This window comes from Vespula vulgaris, chromosome 9 (assembly GCF_905475345.1).
Source record: "Vespula vulgaris chromosome 9, iyVesVulg1.1, whole genome shotgun sequence".
NCBI classification, from domain to species: domain Eukaryota; kingdom Metazoa; phylum Arthropoda; class Insecta; order Hymenoptera; family Vespidae; genus Vespula; species Vespula vulgaris.
Window position 1 is genome coordinate 3,558,888 of NC_066594.1, and position 23,784 is coordinate 3,582,671.

The 23,784-nt window shown below is 29.8% G+C and overlaps 1 protein-coding gene and 1 long non-coding RNA gene across 2 annotated transcripts; both read left to right on the top strand.

Moving 5' to 3' along the window:
* The first annotated feature begins 6,261 nt into the window (after positions 1-6,261).
* Positions 6,262-10,269, top strand: LOC127066454 (uncharacterized). Its single transcript, XR_007782401.1, has 5 exons — positions 6,262-6,314; positions 6,744-6,827; positions 7,762-7,840; positions 7,936-8,013; positions 8,108-10,269. It is a non-coding gene; the product is annotated as an uncharacterized LOC127066454 (long non-coding RNA).
* A 1,614-nt stretch (positions 10,270-11,883) lies between these two features.
* Positions 11,884-16,467, top strand: LOC127066446 (uncharacterized). Its single transcript, XM_051000225.1, has 3 exons — positions 11,884-13,339; positions 13,800-13,952; positions 15,768-16,467. The coding sequence occupies exons 1-3, from the start codon at positions 13,322-13,324 to the stop codon at positions 16,062-16,064; spliced, it is 468 nt and encodes a 155-aa protein (XP_050856182.1). The 5' UTR covers positions 11,884-13,321; the 3' UTR covers positions 16,065-16,467.
* The last annotated feature ends 7,317 nt before the right edge of the window (positions 16,468-23,784 follow it).

A 23,784-nucleotide genomic window follows, 5' to 3' on the forward strand; every position in this document is an offset into this window, starting at 1 on the left:
CGCTTATCAGCTTAAAATATACGGTTTTATTGTTATATTTTACGGGTTTTAAAAAATTTACAATAATGTCCTACCATAGAAACATACAATTTATCTTTCCCAATTCTAGATATTATTTTTATTATTTTGTAGTTATATAACCATTAATAATTAACTTTTTAAAAGTTTTTAATTTGTTTCAACAATATTTATTTAACAGATCTTCAATTGTTGATCGTGAGCAATGTGACCATAGAATCAACGTATCAATTTTCGAACTAATATAATTTCTTTTCAACTAAAAAAAAAAAAAAGAAAAGAAATAAGAAAAGAAAAGAGAATATATACATATGTATATTATTTATATGAAAAATAAAATTCTTAATTTAATTTAACTTTAGAAAAATAGAAGAAAATAAAAAATTCTGGATAAGTTTTCGAAAGATAAGTGAAAGAAAAAAAAATTATTTTCTCGTAAAAAGGGAAAAAATGTATGAAACACAATTCTGATAATAAAAACGTATAAAATATGAAATAATCTTATTCGCGTACGTGTGGCAATGTGAGGCCAGAGACGAAATGCATAAGGAAAAAAAAAATAGGAAAAAAATAAGAAATCATTTATGAGTCCATCTCCGAAGAAATTTACTCCTAGTCATTCAATGCTTTTTTACTAGTTTATTACAACCAATCACTCGTGCCGATTGGGATCTTTTGTTCTCGACATGATTGGGTAAGCAGAAGGACTTAAAAATTTACTCACTACTTAAGAAGCTCTGCGATGGCTCCAAAACACTCGTCCGCGATTTAGGTCGAAATTGTGGGTGGATGATTCGTAGCTGGTTGAAAATGAGGTAGGTCGACATCGAAGTTGGTCGAGATCCTCTTCAATGATGCACTGATTCTAATTCGCGATAGTTATTTATTAACGAACGGACACTGAATTTACTTCGCGAAATTCTACTGCCTTTTATAAATACAGTCTGTGCGACTGTTAAAAAAATAAAACACTTTGCGAACTAACTTTAACGACTGCATTGCACGCAGTCAATGAAAAAACACTTGTTTAAAACGCGAAACACGAACGAACAAACACTGCTTCTACTTCGCGAATTTTTGATTTTTATTTTAGTGGTACAAACATTCGATTACTTTATTGCTACACGCGCGATTGCAATGAAGTTCTGAAACAAAAAGATACAAACAAAATAATTAGTATCACTGTTATAATAAGAAACTGTATAAATTATTCAAGAAATATGTGATATAGAAATATACTTACTTTAAGCTTTCGTTGGTACTTGCAGGAAAGATATTCTCAGAAACTTTCAATGTTTACTCGTCGGGATACAAAGAAAGTCTGATCCAGAAACTCTCAAAGTCGATCAAGACTTGATTTTGTTGATGTTCCACGTAGCCAATGACCGTTAGTTCAAGGTTTAAGTCTGAAAGAAAATACTTTGAAATTAATTTATATTTAACAAGTGTCCTGAGTCATCTAATATTTGAACGAATGTATAATTGTTTAAATATTAGTTTTCTGTACATGGTGTACATTATATTTTGTTTAAATAATTATAAAATTACCAAAAGTATTAATATTTTAATCCCAAACGTTTGGAAAGAGAGATCTCCGACGTTTACTCGTCGAAATGCGAAGGAAGACTGGAGCGATAAATATCAAAGTCAATAGAAGATTTGTTTTGTTTATATCAAATGTATTCTACGACCCGGAGATCAAAATTTAATCGTATTGAAATGTTAAAGTAAAATTATTTTATATTTAATGTGCGTCTCAAGTCATGTAATGTTTAAAAGAATGTATAATTGTTTAAATATTAGTTTTCTGTACGTGATGTACATTATATTTTGTTTAAATAATTATAAAATTACCAAAAGTATTAATATTTTAATCCCAAACGTTTGGAAAGAGAGATCTCCGATGTTTACTCGTCGAAATGCGAAGGAAGACTGGAGCGATAAATATCAAAGTCAATAGAAGGTTTGTTTTGTTTATATTAAATGTATTCTACAACCCGGAGATCAAAATTTAATCGTACTGAAATGTTAAAGTAAAATTATTTTATATTTAATGTGCGTCTCAAGTCATGTAATGTTTAAAAGAATGTATAATTGTTTAAATATTAGTTTTCTGTACGTGATGTACATTATATTTTGTTTAAATAATTATAAAATTACCAAAAGTATTAATATTTTAATCCCAAACGTTTGGAAAGAGAGATCTCCGATGTTTACTCGTCGAAATGCGAAGGAAGACTGGAGCGATAAATATCAAAGTCAATAGAAGGTTTGTTTTGTTTATATTAAATGTATTCTACAACCCGGAGATCAAAATTTAATCGTACTGAAATGTTAAAGTAAAATTATTTTATATTTAATGTGCGTCTCAAGTCATGTAATGTTTAAACGAGTGTATAATTGTTTAAATATTAGTTTTCTGTACGTGATGTACATTATATTTTGTTTAAATAATTATAAAATTACCAAAAGTATTAATATTTTAATCCCAAACGTTTGGAAAGAGAGATCTCCGACGTTTACTCGTCGAAATGCGAAGGAAGACTGGAGCGATAAATATCAAAGTCAATAGAAGATTTGTTTTGTTTATATCAAATGTATTCTACGACCCGGAGATCAAAATTTAATCGTATTGAAATGTTAAAGTAAAATTATTTTATATTTAATGTGCGTCTCAAGTCATGTAATGTTTAAAAGAATGTATAATTGTTTAAATATTAGTTTTCTGTACGTGATGTACATTATATTTTGTTTAAATAATTATAAAATTACCAAAAGTATTAATATTTTAATCCCAAACGTTTGGAAAGAGAGATCTCCGATGTTTACTCGTCGAAATGCGAAGGAAGACTGGAGCGATAAATATCAAAGTCAATAGAAGGTTTGTTTTGTTTATATTAAATGTATTCTACAACCCGGAGATCAAAATTTAATCGTACTGAAATGTTAAAGTAAAATTATTTTATATTTAATGTGCGTCTCAAGTCATGTAATGTTTAAACGAGTGTATAATTGTTTAAATATTAGTTTTCTGTACGTGATGTACATTATATTTTGTTTAAATAATTATAAAATTACCAAAAGTATTAATATTTTAATCCCAAACGTTTGGAAAGAGAGATCTCCGACGTTTACTCGTCGAAATGCGAAGGAAGACTGGAGCGATAAATATCAAAGTCAATAGAAGATTTGTTTTGTTTATATCAAATGTATTCTACGACCCAGAGATCAAAATTTAATCGTATTGAAATGTTAAAGTAAAATTATTTTATATTTAATGTGCGTCTCAAGTCATGTAATGTTTAAACGAATGTATAATTGTTTAAATATTAGTTTTCTGTACATGGTGTACATTATATTTTGTTTAAATAATTATAAAATTACCGAAAATATTAATATTTTAATACCAAACGTTTGGAAAGAGAGATCTCCGACGTTTACTCGTCGAAATGCGAAGGAAGACTGGATCGATAAATATCAGTCAATAGAAGGTTTGTTTTGTTTATATTAAATGTATTCTACGATCCGGAGATCAAAATTTAATCGTATTGAAATGTTAAAGTAATATTAATTTATATATAACGCACTTTCCGATTGAAATAATAATAAAGCATTCGCTTGAACATAATATATATATATATATATATATATATATATATATATATATATATATTGTATACACATATATATACACACACCCGCGCGCGTATATATATATACATATATATACGCATATATATGAATGTATTATTATTTAAATATTAATTTACTCAACTCCGTGTACACCTATCATAAAATTATTTTATTCTAATGACGTATTAACACTTACGTAATGCTTTTACGAACGTTTACCTATATTATATGTGTACAAAGAACTGAAAGAGTATTTATCTGCTTACCTGGCATTTAAAACACGAATTTGTCCAAGAAATTATATATGCCAGCGTGTCGATTTATATGGGTCAGTAGTGATCGCAGAATAAGATCAAATTTCTTCATCGCCATACTCAGTTTCGTGTATTCGTGTCCATGTGTACAGTATCTGTGTGACAGCATACGAGAAAATTTTTATGTATGTATATTTTGTCATTAAATACACGTATTTTTCCAAGAAATTATATCGTTCGGTGTGATAATGCTTCTTCTTAGAATTTATATAGATAGTAATGTTCGAAAATATAGGATAAAATCTTTTATTTTCTTACCTTATTCCTTACTTCTTTGTCTCTGCTTCTCTGCCGAAAGACTGCAGAGCTTCTAACTACTACCGAGTTCATAACAAATATTCCATATATAAGGCAGTTTTTAATTAATACTTATAGATCAATTTATAGGCAATTACAATAAAATATCATTCTTACTGTAGATTTACAAGAGAAATTAATCATAAAAAAGATACATTCTTTGATTATTCGATTTATTAATAAACAACTTTTTGACTCACGAGATAGAAGAAAGAAGAAAGCTATGTATAATAAAGCGGGAATTTATATATCTATGGCGGGAATTTGTTTTAGATATTTTAATAGGATATAATCAAGTGATTAATAGCAATTTTGAATGATTTTTCATAGTTAAATATTATTTTCTATGCTATTTTTCAATAATATGTTAAGAAATATTAATATATTTATTAATGCGTAATATATCTAAAATGATGCAATTCTCATGTGCCAAACGTATCGTTTGGCCAGCTTTACAATGTAGATGACGCCATTGGCATTCCAGTTTGTATCATCCTGACGTGGGTCTATATCGTCCTCGTTAATTACAGGTAATTACTAGATTTTTTCTAACGTACATTAACTACCTCTTTCTATATATCAAATGATAGCTAAATGCATGATTTTTATAAGGCCGCGTTTGCAAGTCGGGCCCTCAATGCGTATAAAAAATATTCGTGAAAATAAAATCGGTCTCGAGCGTCCTCCTTTTTCTTCAATTTTCTGGCTTTATTTTCATAATATCGATACTTTTCTCTCTTGATAACGATGCTCTAATTAATAATTTTGCATTAATAGTTGTGATTGATCGATACTTTGTATTATATTCGATTTTTATTTACGATTGCATCCACACACGATATGCACACATGACGCACATAAATACATATATATATATACACACACGTATATTCTCCTATACACATATACATACACTCTTAATCTTATCCTTTACTAATTAAACTTACACTTTTCAGATTTTCAAAAATTCCGAGCTAGAATAGCAGAACATCGAAGTGTATAAAATCAGTGTTAGTGCATCATTTTTCACGATCCTGTGGCAGGAGGATATTCATTGTGCAAAGAATCAATAATACATACCGTAAGTAAATTTTTTTTTTAAATATTTCCTCAATAATCGAAAAGGATAAAAAATAACCTACAATATGATCGAAAGTTCGAATTCTGCGAAGATATTTGTGTGTATATACGTAGATATATCTATGTACATGAGAAGCATTTATTAGGACGTGTACTTCGTCGATTTGACCTTCGTGTGCATGTGTGTCATTATCCGTGTGTGAAAATGTACTTTTCTTTGTCACTTTTTTCTCATCGAAAACAACAGATTCTTTTCTAAGAAATTATATATATATATATATATACACACACGAATGTCAGTCCAGTTGTAGGTAGTTTTATATAGGTACATAGATATAGGTAGTTTTATATAGGTACATAGGTATTAATTCGAAATGACGATTGATATTTTGTATTAAATTCGATTTTCATATACGATCGTATATACACACCATACAAACACAGAAGTATACGATCAATATAGAACGTCCATATCAGTATATACCAGTATATGTCAGTTTATACATCTATATTAATTACGAGTAATTAGTATTTATTTTTTAAGATACATTATCTTTCAGTATATCACTCGATTCCTAAAAATGTGTTTTTTATGGTGTATTGTTCGTAAATCGTGATAATAGTATTGAAAAAGAAATATTAATGAAAATAAAAGTGATGATTGCATATTACGTCTTCTTTCTTTCGTATTTTTTTGGTATTATTTCTCTATAGATTTTACTTTTCTCTCCTAATTATGTGATTATAGAATATTTGTGATGTATTTCGACGGTTCGTATAATTTTATATCGTATTTATAAAAATTTTATATTTTCGTTTATTAGATCGAGAAATTATCCATTAATTGACTAGTGACGTATCTGCGCATGCGCGGCGCGTTTGCGTAATCGGCTTGTCGGTGGATACTACGCCATTTTGTGTTCGGTGATCGACAGCTACACACGGAAGCCGTATCGTCCTCATTAATTTCAGGTAATTAATATATTTTTCTACTCTACACTGTCTTCCTATGTATCAATCGATTGCTAAAAACGCGATTTCTACGCGTAAATGTTCGCAAGTCGGGGTATTTCCGCGTTTAAAAGATATTCGCGAAAATAAAATCTGTCTTGGAAGCTATTGCGTCATACTTTTATTTTTTAATTTTCTAGCTTTATTTCCACGATATCGATATTTCTCTTACTTTTTAATGATGCTTTTAATAATAATTTATCATTAATTATTCATCATTAATCGTATTTTCTATTATATTCGATTTTCACACACACACACACACACACACACACACACACACACACGACGTTTGGGATTTTCCCAAGTACTCATATATGTATATATACATATATATATAATACACACATAATAAATATTTTCTCTACTAATTCATCTTTTGTTTTTCAGGTTTCCAAGAATTCTACGTACCGACAGCGAAACATCCCGGCTTTCTTTTTCTACATATACTTTGGCCTTCGTCCTGTGTACAAGGTAAGTCTTTCTCCTTTAACATACAAAGCGAGTTTAATAGAGAAAGATAGATAGCACTCGGTAAACTAACAATCAGAGATCGGCGTATTTCAAAGAAATCTCTTGATCGAGCGTGTGACGAAAACAATGGAACGTTCGAGTTCCTCCAAGGTGATATAGTACACTTTAGTTTTACAGAATCTTTCGGCATGAACGCAACCAAGGAAACGTGGATTAATTATTTCCTTGCATTTATTTTATTTTAGAATATTTTAATTCTACTTTTGTTTGCATTTATTTGATATCATAGGAAGAAAGTATAGATCATTGCACAAGAAAGTATACAAATTTGTATAGTTTATAATTCGGTCGATTGGTGCAATTATTGTTTTATTTAGAAAATTTATAACATTTTCGTTACTATCGTCATACGTAGTAATTCTCGCGTGAATAAAATTATAATTGGTTTGATTAAAATATATCTTAAGCATGTACTACCGAGAGCTATATACTTTGATATATCTCAAAAAGCTTTATTTAATATTAATTAAATTAACATTGGATTAAATGTCAGACATTAATTACTTATTAATATTTTTCAATAATATACTTTTTAATATGTCATCTTTGGTAATGATTCATAGGACATGTGTTTTATAAATGTATTTTTTTTATATATGAAAAAAGAAAAATCTATCACTGTATGTTCTAACTTTGCAAATTTTAAAAATTATTTGTGACTGGTCTTAGAATTAGTGTTTGCTTGTACTATTCTAATCTGCTTTTTATAGCTAAATAAGCTAATTAAATATAATTAGATTAAATAGAAATTTGAGAATTAGTGTTATACTTGCATTATTCTTTATTTTCTTAGGCATAGAACACTCAATGTTTCTTCCATAAATTTCCAAATTTTTTAACATAACCATATTAATAATCTTAATTTCTTTATTAGCTCAAAAAAAAAGAAGAATCATTCTCTTCATCATTACGGGGCAGGATGCTCATCATACAAAGAACCAGCAAACATTCCGGTAAGTAAATGTTACTTTACATATTTTTTTAATAAATTCAATAAGTTTATAATATAACAATGATACTAATAATTTGATTTTTGTTTCTTTTTCAGTTCAAATAAAAAAAGAATCATCCTCTTCACCATCCTAGGGCAGGATACCCATCCTGCAAGCATCAACGAAGATTTTAAGTAAGTAAAGTTTTTTATTAAACATTTCTTCAATAATTTAAATGATTTTTTATTATAACAATGATACTAATAATTCTGTTTTTGTTATTTTCAGAACATCATTGCAACCGTGCGTGAAGCAATGAATAAATCGAGTGTTGTATCGCTAAAATAAAAACCAAAAGATCGCGAAATAGAAGCAGTGCTTGCTCGTTTGCTTAAATTATACCGCGTTTCGCGATTTAAATTAATTTCAAGTGTTCTTGTGTCGACTGCGTGCAATGCAGTCAGTTATAGAGTCAGTGTTTGCTCGTACAAAGTGACTTTAACAGTCACGTAGACTGTACTTATAAAAGATGCTAGATTTTCGCGAAGTAAATTCAGTGACCGTTCGTTAATAAATAACTACCGCGAATTAGAGTCAGTGCATCACTGAAGAGGATCTCGACCAACTTCGGTGTCTACCTACCTCATTTTCAACCAGCTACATATCATCCAACCTCAATGTCGACCTAAATCGCGGACGAGTGTTTTGGAGCCACCGTAGAACTTCTTAAGTAGTGAGTAAATAAATTTTAAGTCCCTCCAGTGCTCAATCATGTCGAGGACGAAAGGTCCGAATCGGCACGAGTAACTGGTTGTAATTTTTTATATAAATTATTGACGAGCATGACCGTGAGTAACTCCTCTTTTGGATTTACTCGCGAGTGGTATATTTTTAATCGCCTGTGTTTTCATTGTTTATATCTGTTTTATTAGTTTAGGATAGGGTCTTCTTGTTTCATAGATTAGATTAATTAATAGTGTAATTAATAAGCACTTTTTTATTCGTGTTTGCCCGCGATATTAGTAATGAAATCGGATATTAATTTATCCGATTTCGTCAAAAAAAGCGTGTAATGTGATCTACGTTATATGCATTGCTTCGTATTTAGTCTATTTAATCGCGATTTATTTCGATATATCGATATAGATGTAGTGAAAAATGAACAAGAAGACAAACGCGACGGATAGATTCTGGAAGATAAGTGATGGATCATGATTTTGTTCTTTAATTAGAAATTAGTCACTTGTTAAAAGGAATCGTCCGAGGTATTTTGATTATTGTTACATGAAAAATTAATGAAATATTCAATCTATTTTGTTCATAAAAGAAAAGTCTCAATAAAGTCATTGTTTTTGAAAGAAAAAAGTCGAGTAGAATCATTGCTAATAAAAAACAAAGAGACTTGTAGAGTCATAGTTCGTAGGCCCTAGAATAAGTTAATCATTTTTTAGATCAGGATTTTCAGCTTCTAACAAACTAATTCCCGTTTCTCCCCCCCATACTTTCTGCGTTCTCATTTATGCGTGTGCCCAGGTGTTACTCGTATGGGTGAGAAACTGTTAGTATGGGTTTAGTTTTAAGTTTTCCCATATTGGCGACTGTCATAGCGTTAGTGATTGCGCACGATGTACCTTGTATCTGTGTGTTCGTGCTAGGTGGTGCATTGTACATCGTTTCGCGATTATTTATAAATAAATACGAATAAAACAATTACACTAATAGATTATTATTTAAAATACTATACTAATATATTATTATTCATATCGTTTTGCATAGTAGAGTCAGCACATATTGTATGGAAATATTCGTATATTACTAGTATGCATATATATACTAGTATATACTAGTATTTTTTGCTTTAGTCTTTTACGCAATAATCATTAGCCTTGACAGTCGATTACAGCAATTGGTACGTACTCCTAATATATTAGAAAAAATACGCGTTTGAGCTAGGGTGTCGGAGGTGCCCCGGGGCATACTCTCTAGTGTAGGCTTTTGCACCCTGGCGGTATGTGAGAGAATCGTGGAGTGTGTGTGTTGGAACGAATGTCTTGCTATTTTTTAAATATAGGTTATAGGCAGGCAGGTAGCATACCTTTTTCTGTGTGACTGTGTATTTAATTTTAAGTAGGTAGGACCGGATACAATGCGTTCTAATTTCCACTCAGAAGTGGAATGTTCCGTATCCGCATATTAGGCAAAGTTTCAGCAAATTTTACAATTATTACAGCATGTTTGTGTCTTTTTTTTCCCTCATATTTTGCTGATGCTCTGTATTGCAAGATATACGTATCAGTATCGAACAGTTTAAAAGTCTTTGCATTTGTTTAAAAATTTCTTTCCTTCGAATTAGCAAAGATTTTTGAACGTGTTGGATACTTAGTATTAAGTATATTAACACTTTGCACTCTCTTTTGTGATTTGTTTTTTATAAAGTATATATCATTTTTTATACATGTAGATATAGTAAAGTAAAAATAGTAAAAATACAAAGTAAACATGATTCTTTGTTTCTTTGGCCTTTGAAAGGATAAGACCATGAGATGTATCATAGATTTTGTAGTTTTTTTCGATACTTTTTAATTATTTAAATGCGAAGTGTTAATAATAGGTTCATCGATTAGATTAGATATTTGCTTGGGCATTCGAGTAAATGTGTCTGTGTAAATGCGTACGATTGATGGATTCTTCCGATCCATTGATCGTCCACAGACTAGGATAGTTTATAAAATGTATAATAAGCTTTCATTTTTTATTTTTATTTTTTTTTTGTAATCCTTGTTAGGGAATGCTCTATAGCAATTGTTAAGGCACGAAGAAAAGAAGAGGCTATATGCCGAAGAGGCCCCCACAAACTGTGGCTCAAGAGGGCAACTATCGACGACGAGTCATTTTTTCGGAGGATCATAATATGTTCCTTTGATAATGGCTCGTGGTCTTATCATATATTTTTATTTTTTTACCACGTTGTCATTTTGCTCGTCAGTAGTAATTGTTATAACTGGACATGATAACTGGAGATATTCCATCTCCTTGGTAAAGTTCGTGCTTGAATCGTTTAATAGATGCACAAGTTTTTAGTTAGTTAAAGTCCAAAATACTTAGATTCGCGTATTATTAGATTTTGTAAATTAATTAACTATCGTTAACATTACAGTAATTATTCTTATACAATATTTAATTTTGATCGAATATTATTAGTAATTTTTGTATAAAGAACGCGATAAAGAAGTAATTGATAGTATAATTCACATACATTTTTTTTATTCTTAGTAATAATATTTGAAATCTTTGTCAATTGTTTAATCATTATAAGTTGTAATGTAGAGTCATGCGTTTAAATTTTAACTTATTGCAACGTGATATAGGAATTGATAAAAATAGATAGGGAATTAAATTGAAAAGTGCATCTACATATTGGCACGTCAAGTGGACTTATTATATTTCATGTTTTTATACATTGATTTTATAATTAATATATTTTCTTTTTGTTACAGGTGATCATCGTTGGATCTGTTAATATCACTCCTCAATTATCGCGTATCAGAATGCTTAAAATGGCTGCTGTTTAAAATATATATGCATTTCTGAAGGCAAACACAAAATTTTGAATATAATTATTTATAATCTTTTAAAAAATATAATTTCAATATATAACTATAACAAATTTCGAATATTTGTGGGATGTACCGAAGATTTTATAGATGTTTATAAATGAAACCTTTAATTAATGAAAATATCTGTTTCAGGTTTACAACTTCAATTATTTCAAAGATTTTATATGTGATTTGTTTTTTATATTGATAATATCGGCAGGCACACAGAATGAAATTACATACTTTTGCAATTTTATTTTGTTTGTTTTTATGATTTGTTGTTTACATACAATTTTTTATTTTTCAGGTATTTGGTAAGGAGAAAATTATTATTGAAAAAAGTAATCTAAAGTTAGATTATAATTATAGTAAATGTTAAAATTATATATAACTATCTTAACTTAGAATAATTTTGTATTATACATTATTTTATAAACTGGTAAAGTATATTAGTAAGTATTTCTTGAAAAATTTCATATTTCTAGTACATCGCTAATTCTTAGGAGTATAATTATTATGCATGGTGAAAATTGCATGTTGGGATTCTAATGCTTCATTTTTTATCCTTTAGCATACTTATCTTAATAGTACTATTACGGCTTCTATTTCTTTCTAAGGTTAAATTATTTTTAAGGTTAGTTTAAGGCAATAATGCTAGATCGATTAATTATCTGTCATTTAGTAATTAAAATAGTTTAAAAAGACTGGATATATATTGGGTGGATTCATAAATGAGTGCCGTTAGTTATAAAACGATACTTACTTATGAATTAATACAATATTTTTTTCATAATTTCCTGAAGTACGCTATTTTAGTTTTAAATCTCTAATTTTAGATTTATCAATAACATAGTATATTAATTATAAATGTAGCATAGTAGCGATTATAAAATACATGTAGTTTGTATATTTCCGGAATGTACAAATTACATGTAAAAATTTGGCCAGTAATTAAGTATAGTAGCGTAGAATTTTGTAAAGATATTTTTAAGATAAACAATAAAGAATTCAAGCTTTTTCTCACGGGTAGGATAGGGAAAAATCATGGTTGATGAACCTTCTATCGACTACGATCGAGTCGATAAACTATTCATTAAACGCGACTAATTAATATGTTATTTTAGCCTGTGGGTCGAAATGTAATTGTGAATTATCCAATTATCATTATTGATAATTCAATTATCATTATTGATATCATTATGATAGTATTATTTTTAATGTTTTTAATATGCAAGTACAACCGGGCGAATGACTGCATATTTCGGTATATTTCTATAATGTTTTTTTCTAATTGCAAATTACATTAATTTGAATTTTTATCAAAAATTTATGAAACAAATTAATACGTACGTATACATATTTTTGAAAAAAGTATAAATGTAATGAATAAATGATAATATTAGTTTTATTGGACAATAAACAATTTAAAAATACGAGAAAAAACATGATGAAAAAGAAGAACTCGTATCTCGAAAAATGCTCGATCTCTCGATATATTCATCCTCGCGAGATACGTAAGATTTTTCGAGTAGCATCTCGGAAGGCAAAGAGTTAAAAAGTCAAACGATCAGGATGGACTACCATTTTTCATGTTTCATGTTTTGCTTCTTCTGACGAGGAGACATGTTGGGTGTCATCCAAGAAATGGCGAATACGATGCGCCGGAATACGATTTTTTTTCTTTAAGTGCTGTTGACTGGACTGATCACGAACACAGAGTGAAGGAAAGCAAAAAGGAAAATTCAGTGTATTACTCTGCATTTATAATATTTTGTAAAATAATATAAGAAAAATCGGAAGTCAAATATTAACATTGTGAATAAGCAATAAAAGCTATGAATAATCGGTTGACGTCATTGCATGGAAAGAAAAAACATTCGATCGATCTGACAGAAGGAAATCAGCGATGCTTTTCTTTCTCTGTGTAAGACCATTCTTCATCTTCCTAGGTGATCTCTTTTTATTTTGTTCTTTATCTTATTCCGTTATTTTTTTCTATCCCTTATTCCCTCATCGTATTTTTCTCGAGGAAAAAGATAAAAGGCCAGGGACGATCGATCGATTCGAAAGTTTACGTGACTCATTTAACGAGTAATTACGTGTCGTAAGAGACGTACGTAAGATTTTTTTTTTATTATTAATAAAGTGTTTCTAATTAAATTGAAACTTTTATGATATCCTTGGAGTTCTTTTCTTTTTTCTTTTTTTCTTAAATATGTATATTATATAGAACTGCCGCATTTCTCCATCTCATTGAATTTATTTATTTCGCCTAAAGGCTTTCTTTTATGTTAAAGCAACGAGAGAAGCTTTCGAATCGATGGTCTTGATCGTCTCAGAAGAGATATTCAATAAATTTAATAATTTTCTTTTCGTTGTCGTAGATATTGTTTGGAATGTTTCAATTTGCATTACTGCTTGTGTTAACCGGTTTCTTGCTATCTCTTGCGATTGTTTCGCGTCTAATGGAGGTTGCCATTACTCTGATATATCCTACCAGTATCTTCTTAGTACAGCAGTTAGTAAAATTATTCGTTGTGAGTATACGAGCTCTTGATGTAATAGAGTATCTATATGTTTATATATACGTACAAGTGTATGAGTTTGCGTTTAGTGAGATAACGTTTTAATATTATTAACAATATTTTAGATAAATCTACTATAAGACGAATAATTAGCGATCCATTTTAAATATATTTTTTTTTGTTATCAACGTTTAATCATATTTTATCTAAATAAAAATAATAAAACTACGATCGATCTGTGAATAAATGAACAGACGTAAAAGAAATTACAAATAAATAGAACGAACATTAATTATTTTATCTACGTATATTAACTTTAGGATGACTCGTACGGATTATTGTGTCATTCTACATACGTTCTTTGAAAATTTTGAACGCGAGAGTAATGATAATTTTGTAAATCATAATACGCGTGTAACGCTCGTGTTACGAGTTAACGTTCGATTTCCGATAACAATACGAAAATGAATTCGTTCGTTAATTTACTTGCTGATACACGTATGTTCCATCGGCTTTATTGCATTCTATAGATAATATCTAAAAAAGTGTCAGTAAAAAAAAAAAAATTATAAGCGAACAGGAAACTGGGACTATTGTATTTTCATCAAATATTAATTTCGATGGATATTTTTTATTTTAATCGGGCGATTAATTTTACGCAAATAGAATTTCAAATTCAAAGAAAATTGAAAGTTTTTGATTGAACGCGAGAAAAAATAGGAAATGTTTGCATTGGCTCAACAATATTCTTTATTTGTCGAACGAATAATTAGAACGATGCTTATTCGAGATATATCTACTTAGAATCGTGTGTATATAAAACACATAAAAATAATATGAATAAATTAGCAACAGGAATAACTCGTGTTACTGTGTTACTTGTTTGTCAATGACGCTGATTACGATATGAACTTTATTTGAAATAAGCTAGAAGATCGGAAACAGTTAAAGGCATTTCGGGTTAATGAGTTTCAGTTGTTGAGAAAAAACAAATTACACTATGATTTTAATTAACGTTTACTCGTTTTGGCCGACCGAAACAGAATTCTCTTCATGTATATAACGAGAATATCAAAATGTTTATACGCGATAATAATGATATACGATATATAATTTTGAAATATTCAAAAATAGAAACATTAAAATATAATAGAATGATTCACATCATATATCTTATTTGATCTTTGTTAAATTTGATTAGTACTCGAATTAATTATTTCATTAATTAATGTCAATCTTATTAACGATTTTTTATTTTCCAAAAACTTGAATTATCAATATACAAAAATGTTTATAACTCAAAAAGAAAATCGAATAGGGCATAGATTCTCTAAATTATTCTCCCATTTTTTTTTTTATAGATAGATATATCTTTCTAGTCTAATCATACATGTCGGTATTTATATAATTTCTTTGCACACGATTTGCTCTCAAGATTTAAGATAATAACAATTTATCTTATCGATGAAGCTTAATCCTTAATTATGAAAATTAAAACTTGTAAAGAATGACAGAAAAAATTACTTTTCCTTAAGTTTTCATGAATTCTTATTTTTAGAAATTTCTTCTATATTGGAAACATATTCATTTCCATTTTCTTTTTAATGCAGCCAAATAGAATTAAATAAGGACATCGAACTATATAATTCATAATATTTCTTTTAACGACAATCTGTTTCCAAACTAAATTATCATTTATGAATGATATTATTTGAATATTTTTGAAAGTATTATAATCAAGGATTAATGCTAAGCGAATGATTTTCGAACAAGGCAGGGCTTGTGAGCCCCATGGCCAGTTAATTTTTCATACTTGGACGTGTACAGTTAATAACGAGCCTATCAGCAAGGATGACTGGATATGTTGGGTGCAAAACCCTCAGCAAAATTTGTGATGTTCATAAGGAGGAAACGGAAGTTCTCGATATTAATTTGAGAGCACCCGTAATACCGTACGAAAGAATTGTTTACCCTCAGGCGGATCATCCCTACGCGAAGCCATTAGAGTTGAATCTCAACGACGATAAAGAAGTCGCATTAACAAATGAAGAACCAGGCGAAGCAGATCAAATTATAGCGAAATCAGAGGATGAAGATATTGATACAAAAGAAGATGATGATTGAAAGATTCTTTTAAAATTAAGAACAAGCAATGCAAGTCCACGTATATATATTATTAGCCAGAAAGAAAGAGAGAGAGAGAGAGAGAGAGAGAGAGAGAGAGAGAGAGAGAGAGGGGGAGAGAAAGAGAGAGAGAGAGAGAAATTATAGCAAGATCTTCTTGAATATAAAAAATGTTTAAAGCAACAATATCCCAGTAATCTAACCATTTAAATTCATTTTGTTGTCCGAAAGTAGCAATACTTTATCGTTATTATAATCTACGTCTGTATGAGGTATCTGATTATTGTAAATTGTAAACAAAAAGGAGATCTTAAAAACGAATAAGTAAACGATTATTTTACTTTACAAAGTCGTCTGTGATTTTTATGATTTGAAATGAATTTTACAATCTAATAAAATATTTTTATCCATTTTTAATTAAAACACAAAAATCCTTGGTGAAGTTTCTCAATTATCGAAATATTTCTTAGAAAGAAAGAAAGAGGGATAGATAGAGTTAATATTTTTATTATCTGATAGAAATATTGATTAGATATTTTTGATTACTAACAAAACATAGTCGAATGAATTAATGATAGAGAATAGAAGGGAAAATAGTTGAAGAAGAAAAGGAGAGTATATGCGAGGTCAACATATCGAGTTAAAATTACGATAACAACTTGATACGAATTTCAAGATGTCTTGTTGATTCGAAACCAAATGCATCGTATGTTTCATTTTCTAATATAAAAATTTCTAAGAAGGTTGAACGAGTAAAAAAAAAAATGATTTCAAGTTCGCTTTCAATTTAAACCCACACCTTTATTCTTCTTCTGCATTTTAAGCTGAAAGACTTGATTGAGGTCATCTTTGTTATCAAGTCGAACTACTGCGAAAGTAGTAACAGTAGCGAGCATCTTCGGGTTATCAATCGAATTCTTATATATTGAAACTTTCAATTACAGTGCGATGATAAGAATAAGAACTGGTTTAATTTTAATCATATTTCTTTTGTTACGTTTTTATGAAAAGATGAAAAGTTTCGAGGATAGCAGATAGAGAAAGTAATTAAACTTACTAATTTTAACTTTCCAATCGTGATATTTCGGGTCTCAAGATTTAAGATTTCATACAAACAAAATTAAATGTAATATTTTTTCTTTTTTTTTTTTTTTTAATTTAGTGGATAATGTGAAAGATTGAAAGTATATTAAAAACTACTTATTAATTATTATTTATAAATAGTAGTATTATTTGCTTTTTTTTCTTTTCGTTTTTATTATATTTCTTTTTATTTTATTTTGTATTTATAAGCATATTTTTCTAATTAAATGTGGCATCTTTTATCTTTTGTATATCCAATCGCTTGCCGAGAAAATTACGTCGAAACGTTCGTCATAAATTTATTTTTTATATTTTTATTCAGATATATTCCTCGAGTGTTATGTCGGTTATTGATATTTTATGAGAATAGAATTTTAGGATTTTATGAAAGTAGATGATAAATAAGATGAAACGAAATTTTACTATTAATTTTATATAAAAATAACCGAAAGGTAAATGATTCATAGAGCGTGCTCGATTCGCATATCGATTAGTATTCACATATCATTTGTTTTGTCATCGGTTAATATCCCAAGGGCTTTCAAATCTGAACATGTAAAAAGCTTAAATCAAATTCATTTACGTTGCAAAGAATTCGTTTGTTCTTTCGCAAAATGGATGTAAGTAACGATTTTATTATTCGAAGAATAATTCTCGGTAAAAAATATACAACAAAGGGTTTGATAATTTATTAAAATTTGAAATAATGTAACATACACAGGAGAAAAATACAATGAAAATTTTGAGAAAAAGTTTGTGAAAAGGCAAATTTTATTAACGATATTTTCAATAACTACAATAATCTCGAATTGTTACGGTGTATAGCTCGACGTAATCTGGATGGATTTGAATACAAAAGTTCCATATCTGCGATATTTCTTTCGTTCGGAATATGCGTCGTATTTGAATACAGCGAGTACTGTCTTACTGGGATGGCTGGTGGTATCAACGATAACTCACGTACGTTATCTTCACTTTATTTCGTTTAGTAGCAAGATTTATGCTTTCACACGGTGTGCCTGTCACCCTTAGCAAAAAAACCCGTGACTCCTATTCAGCAAAGAAAATTGTCTTTCAGTTGGTACGCTTGTTCTTTATGCATTTGACGGCTAGCATCATCGCCATTATTCTTCTATGTCCTACTACTATAAAATGGTTATCCGAGCAACTAGGAATCGATTATGACATTATTTTTAATGAGATACCGGATAAATTTCGACAAATATTAAAGCATTTCCGTTAAAATCGACGCGATTTTATTTATATGTCCACAGAAAGAAAGAGAAAATAAATGATTAAATATTAATGAAAATAAAATTAATATGTGTTCTATGAATGATTTTAATTTTCATTTTGATGCGATCGACGAAACTTTTCATGCTGTAGGAAGATAGTATCTGAGCGCATAAATAAGTTATTTAAGTCACAAATGTAATGCTGGTTCGTTTAAAGTTTTTCATCGATTGGACTCGCCGTTATAAAATATTTTTTATGTTAAAACGTAGTGAAGTCGACAGAAACGAGTGGACGGTACTGCAAAAGTCAAAGTTCGTTTTTTTGCTGATCAACAATGGTACTTATTTTTAGTTTTAGAATCATTAAACCGGAAGAGAACGTAAAAAAGGAATTATTGCAATAGCGAAGGAAGCATGCTACTCAATTCGGTCGTATTCTCGACTTATCTTTCTCTCAGTATTAACTCGAGTTATGATCTCAATTCTCTTTCTAAACCGTTTAACGTTTCTGCCTTTCTCTTCTAAATCCTGTAATTCGATGTGGCGGCTACATCTGTTGATGATTCAAAACGGATCATCTCCCGAGTTTCACGTTCACTGAAATTTCTCTGAGAGAATTCTCCTGTCTATATCAATGCGGGTTAAAATGAACTACCTCTCCTCTTCCTCGTTATTCTTAATGTTTTCGTTCTTCCTCTAACCCACGATTTGCGATATTTTAATATCGATTATCTTTAATATCGAAAAATTAAAAGTGAAGAGATTATATTAATTTTTTTCATGGAAAATATAAACGTGAGTCATCTCTTTAAGTGATAAGTTATCATTTGAAAAAAAAAACAATGAATAGTTGTATACTATAAAAAACTTTTTTTCGGTCGGAATGATTTCCTTTAACTTTTAATTTATCGAATTGCAACGTCCGACTTCTTTAATTTCCTAAACGTCGAGCCATTTATCGAGGACGATGGTACGTGAATTTTCGATGACCATGACAAAATAAAATGCGAGAGGTCTCGTGTTATTGGTCCCTTTGGTAAAATAATAAATAGTGAAGGGAATATACGATAGCTAATGATTCATTAAATAGCTTCCATGTCGATTCTTTGTCGACTATTTCACATTTTAACTAAATTTATTCGTTGTGACTTGAAATCGTTTAAGAAAATTATTGAACGATTCGATTGTATTTATGTATGTACATATATGTAAACGGTACTTCGAGATTCTATGTGTGACGATAATGGTTTTGACGTGTAACGCATGTAACTAACGAGCCAGAGAATAATGAGCGTATCATAGCTCGTGAATACGGTTATTGGCGAGTAGACAATGAACTTGATTACCTATATGCGATATGTGTAAGTATGATACGTACATTCGATATGAACCCGATACGATCGATACATCGAGAGAAGCCAATTAATTCACGGCTTTCGTTTTCGGAGAACAACATTGGGTAATCGAGAGACATTACATAGAGAATAAGAATAGAAATATCTTCCAATTAGAATTTTAATAGGAAATCGTCTTACGAGAGGTTTATTTCTTAAGAAGGAAAGTGGATTTACGTATTTCATGAATACAATAGACATGGGATTTTTATTTAGAATTTTCAGACTTTCTGCATTCGCAAACTTTCTGGAGATTTCTCTGGTACAAACTTGTTCATGTCTTTTTTACAATCTACATTAAATCTATATAATATATTCCAATATTAAGCCATACTAACGAGTTACGAAAATAGAAAGAAGAGAGGGAGAGAGGGAGAGAGAGAGAGAGAGAGAGAGAGAGAGAGAGAGAGAGAGAGAGAGAGAAAAGGAGAATGATTTGTAGAATTTTACATTTTGAAAAAGTTTTACATTTTCAACGTAGATGAATTTTTATCAAAATTAGAATTTGCTCTAGTTTTGAAAATCTCTAACATGACTGATTTACTAATTTCGAAAAATTATATGAACTATATAATCGTCAAAATTTAATGTATTAAAGTTCAATTCAAGATCGTCAAGATAATAAAACATGTGTTAATCCTTTTTATTACGAAAGAAATATATACATACATATTAAATTAATTCGGATGTCTACTTTCATTAGTCTCAATAAACAGCGTTTATCTGATGAATTTTTATTATCCGTTCTATCTATATTATCCGGAACAATATGACAATATTTCAGATTTGATTGTCATTCCGTGACGAGCTTACCAACTACAAGATTCGCTAATATTCCAAGAGTATATGCACCTGGAATTTCTATCGCTTCTTGAAGCTACCAGTTCAATGTCATAGATTTTACTCGACTCATGAGGTTCGGTATTAGAGATAGGAATGGCATTTGGTCATGAGTTAAGCAGGTTAATATCCATGCCTACATGCTTCTACTTCTCTATACTCTCCCTTTCTCCCTTCTCTCTCACCATATATAACTCTATCTCACAGTTTCCCGCTCTCTCTCTCTCTCTCTCTCTCTGTCTCTCCTCGAGAGATGAAACGAATCTCTCTCTCTCTCTATCTCTATCTCTATCTTTGTCTTCCATTCAGTGCTCCAGAGCCGATACACAGAGGAAAGGAGGAATGTGGAAATTACGCGATATGGCGAGGACAATCAGACCGATTGAAGCGTTTGCTATTATAGGATTCCTAAGCGTAGCACAAAGCGAGAAGAACGGTGTACCTATCAAATCGAGGCGTTTCGATATCGAATATTTCGTGAATTTGAACGTAATTAAGATGTTATTAATTGTTGTCATAAGTAATCATTCAAGAAACTATCGAAAAAGCTCTATTAACATCGATGGTAGATTATCTAAGAAAAAAAAAGAGATGAACAATTTTAATAGTGATGTACATCATCTTATTCAATTTTATTATTATTATGGAGAATCTAAGATTCAATGAAGCATTTATACGATGAAAATAAAAACATTTTTCCTTTGTGTTGGGAAACATATTTCGTTTCTTCCGAATACGGTTGGCAGCAATACGTAAGTTGAAAGCTTAAATTTATAACGGTCGATAAATATTCGCTTGTCAGGCTAAAGTGGGCATCGACACCTAAAAGATAGGAGCTTTCGTCGCACGTTTGCCAAAGTTTTTGATAACGTCTCGAAGCTTTTCGGATTATTCTTTTTGTAAGTCTTGCGTGACTGTTTACTTGCGTCAGATTTAAAAAGTTGGAACGATAAATTAGTAGATTCATTTTCAATTTAGACACATGTTGAAAACCTGCTTTAACGATTTTTAGATTTCTATGAGCATGAGGTAAAGGAGCAAATGTTAGAAATTTAGGAATGTTAGAGTGTTAATCGTTAATGTTAGATAATTAAATTGACAAATCGATTTTTCTTAGAAATAATAACTATCATTTTAATTTTACTCTCCCGCTGTATGTATTTACAATAAGTAAGTATAATTATACTTACACTCTTTTCATTCTTTTTCTTTTTTCTGTCTTCTTCTTCTTTTTTTCTTTTTGAGGTTTAGTTATACAGGTGAATCGTTTCGTGACACTTAATACGCATTTCTACTCGGCCAAGCCTAAATTTATTACAAGAAGAAAGAAATTGGGTTATTACTGAGAAAGTAATTAAGTACACACAATGACTTCCCTTACACTGAGATTTAAAGTCTTAGTGACGTCATGCTCTCCTTGGCTGTAGTAAAAGCTACCTTTTATGTAAATCTCGGGGATTATCATAGAAGCTGATCTTGTACACGCATTTTCATACCTAACATCGCGAACCGTTTTGCAATTATTTCACTCCTGATTAACATTATTACGACTTGGCACTGTTGGTAGTGATCACAATTGTTTTTACTTGTTGTTATATAGATATCCAGGTTTGCAATGTGCCAACTTCAAGACCGTTCCGAGCAATTTTTGCGATTAATTACGTTTCACGTGTTCACTCGTTCTTTTTTGTATTTAATATCTTCTATTTTATTCAGGATTATTGACAATCCTCATAATCATTTCGTATTCATAAACGATTGGTTGAAAATTACATTCAAAAAGTTATTTATGAGAACGCTTGAAAAATTAAAAGTGAAGAGGAAATTCGCTACATTACACAAAATAATTACAAAGAACATCGAATGTATATTAAATTATATCGCGAAAGTATAAATTTATCGGAATAAATACGATAAAGTGTGAAGTTAATATTTCGAGAAGAGCAATAAATATTTAAATGTTTTTTCTACGTGCAGCATAAATCGTACTTTATCATAAATTTCTTGTAATTTTAATAAAATGGAATCTTCATTCTCAATCTACTTTTAATACCGAATAGCTCGCTATAGTTTTTATATATCATAAATAGAATATAATAAATATATCTATTGATCTATTTATGTACCTACACATTCATTTATGTATTATCAATCAAAGAAATATTCGAACAAATGGAATAATTATTTTTAGCAATATGAAGAATTAAAAAGAAATGTTTTTAATGTATTATAGTAACGATGAAAAATATCAAGTGAGAACATTGTCTCGGAATAGTGTAAATACATACAAAACCAATCAATTCGTCTATTATTTTATTGCTATTATATCGTGTAAGATTAATCGATTCGACAAATGCTTATCTTGGTTTTTAAATCGATAAAATCAGTTTTTTTCCTTTATACGTTGCTTATCGCGTTTGTCTAAGAAATCATTTTTAAAAATGTCCAAATATTTTTGGGATCGATTGCACGTATATACATCAATGGAAATTTTTCTAACGGACGAGCCGTTAGAGGGATAGAGGCTTTTCCTCGCTTGTCTCTATCGATGTATTACGTTGTTCATGCCTGCCGGCGAAAGTTAACAGGTAATTAGTTGCCTAATAGAATTAATGGCTGTGATGGTCATGCGCCCAACACTCATTACTTAATTGTATTATTAACCTGAGAAGCTTACAGCCACTTTCTAAATAATCTATTTCTAGTATCTATCGTGTTCCACGAAGAGAAAAGAGGTAGAAATAAGAATACATAAGTCGTCCATTTCGTTAATGCGTTTCATTTTTTCCTACTTACGCGTCAAGTACTCTACGGATTTGGAATTTGTAAAGGGATTCCGATATATTCGTTGCTTTTACATAAACTTCTTAAATGGAAGCTGGATTCGGATGAAAGCTGGACTCAAATCCGACAGTAGAAAAAACATATACACAGAGTAATCTCATTGTTTTCATCTTCCTTCTTTCATACTAGATTTCGTAGAAAAACGTTGTCATAATTTCACGAAGCTAGTAAGAGCGTGGATATTTTATTTAAGAGCTTTTTTCTTTCAATTTTTGCTTTAGATTAGTATTAAAGTATTTCTGTTGATTTTCTACAAATTTTCAAATCAATATTAATTATTAATATTGGATCGGATAATTGAAATTCGTTTTGCACTGATTCCGC

Excerpts from the sequence above, each read along its gene's own strand:
- LOC127066446 (XM_051000225.1), top strand. Across the intron at positions 13,953-15,767 it reads AGTTAGTAAAATTATTCGTT|TTAATAACGAGCCTATCAGC; the intron begins GTGAGTATACGA and ends GGACGTGTACAG.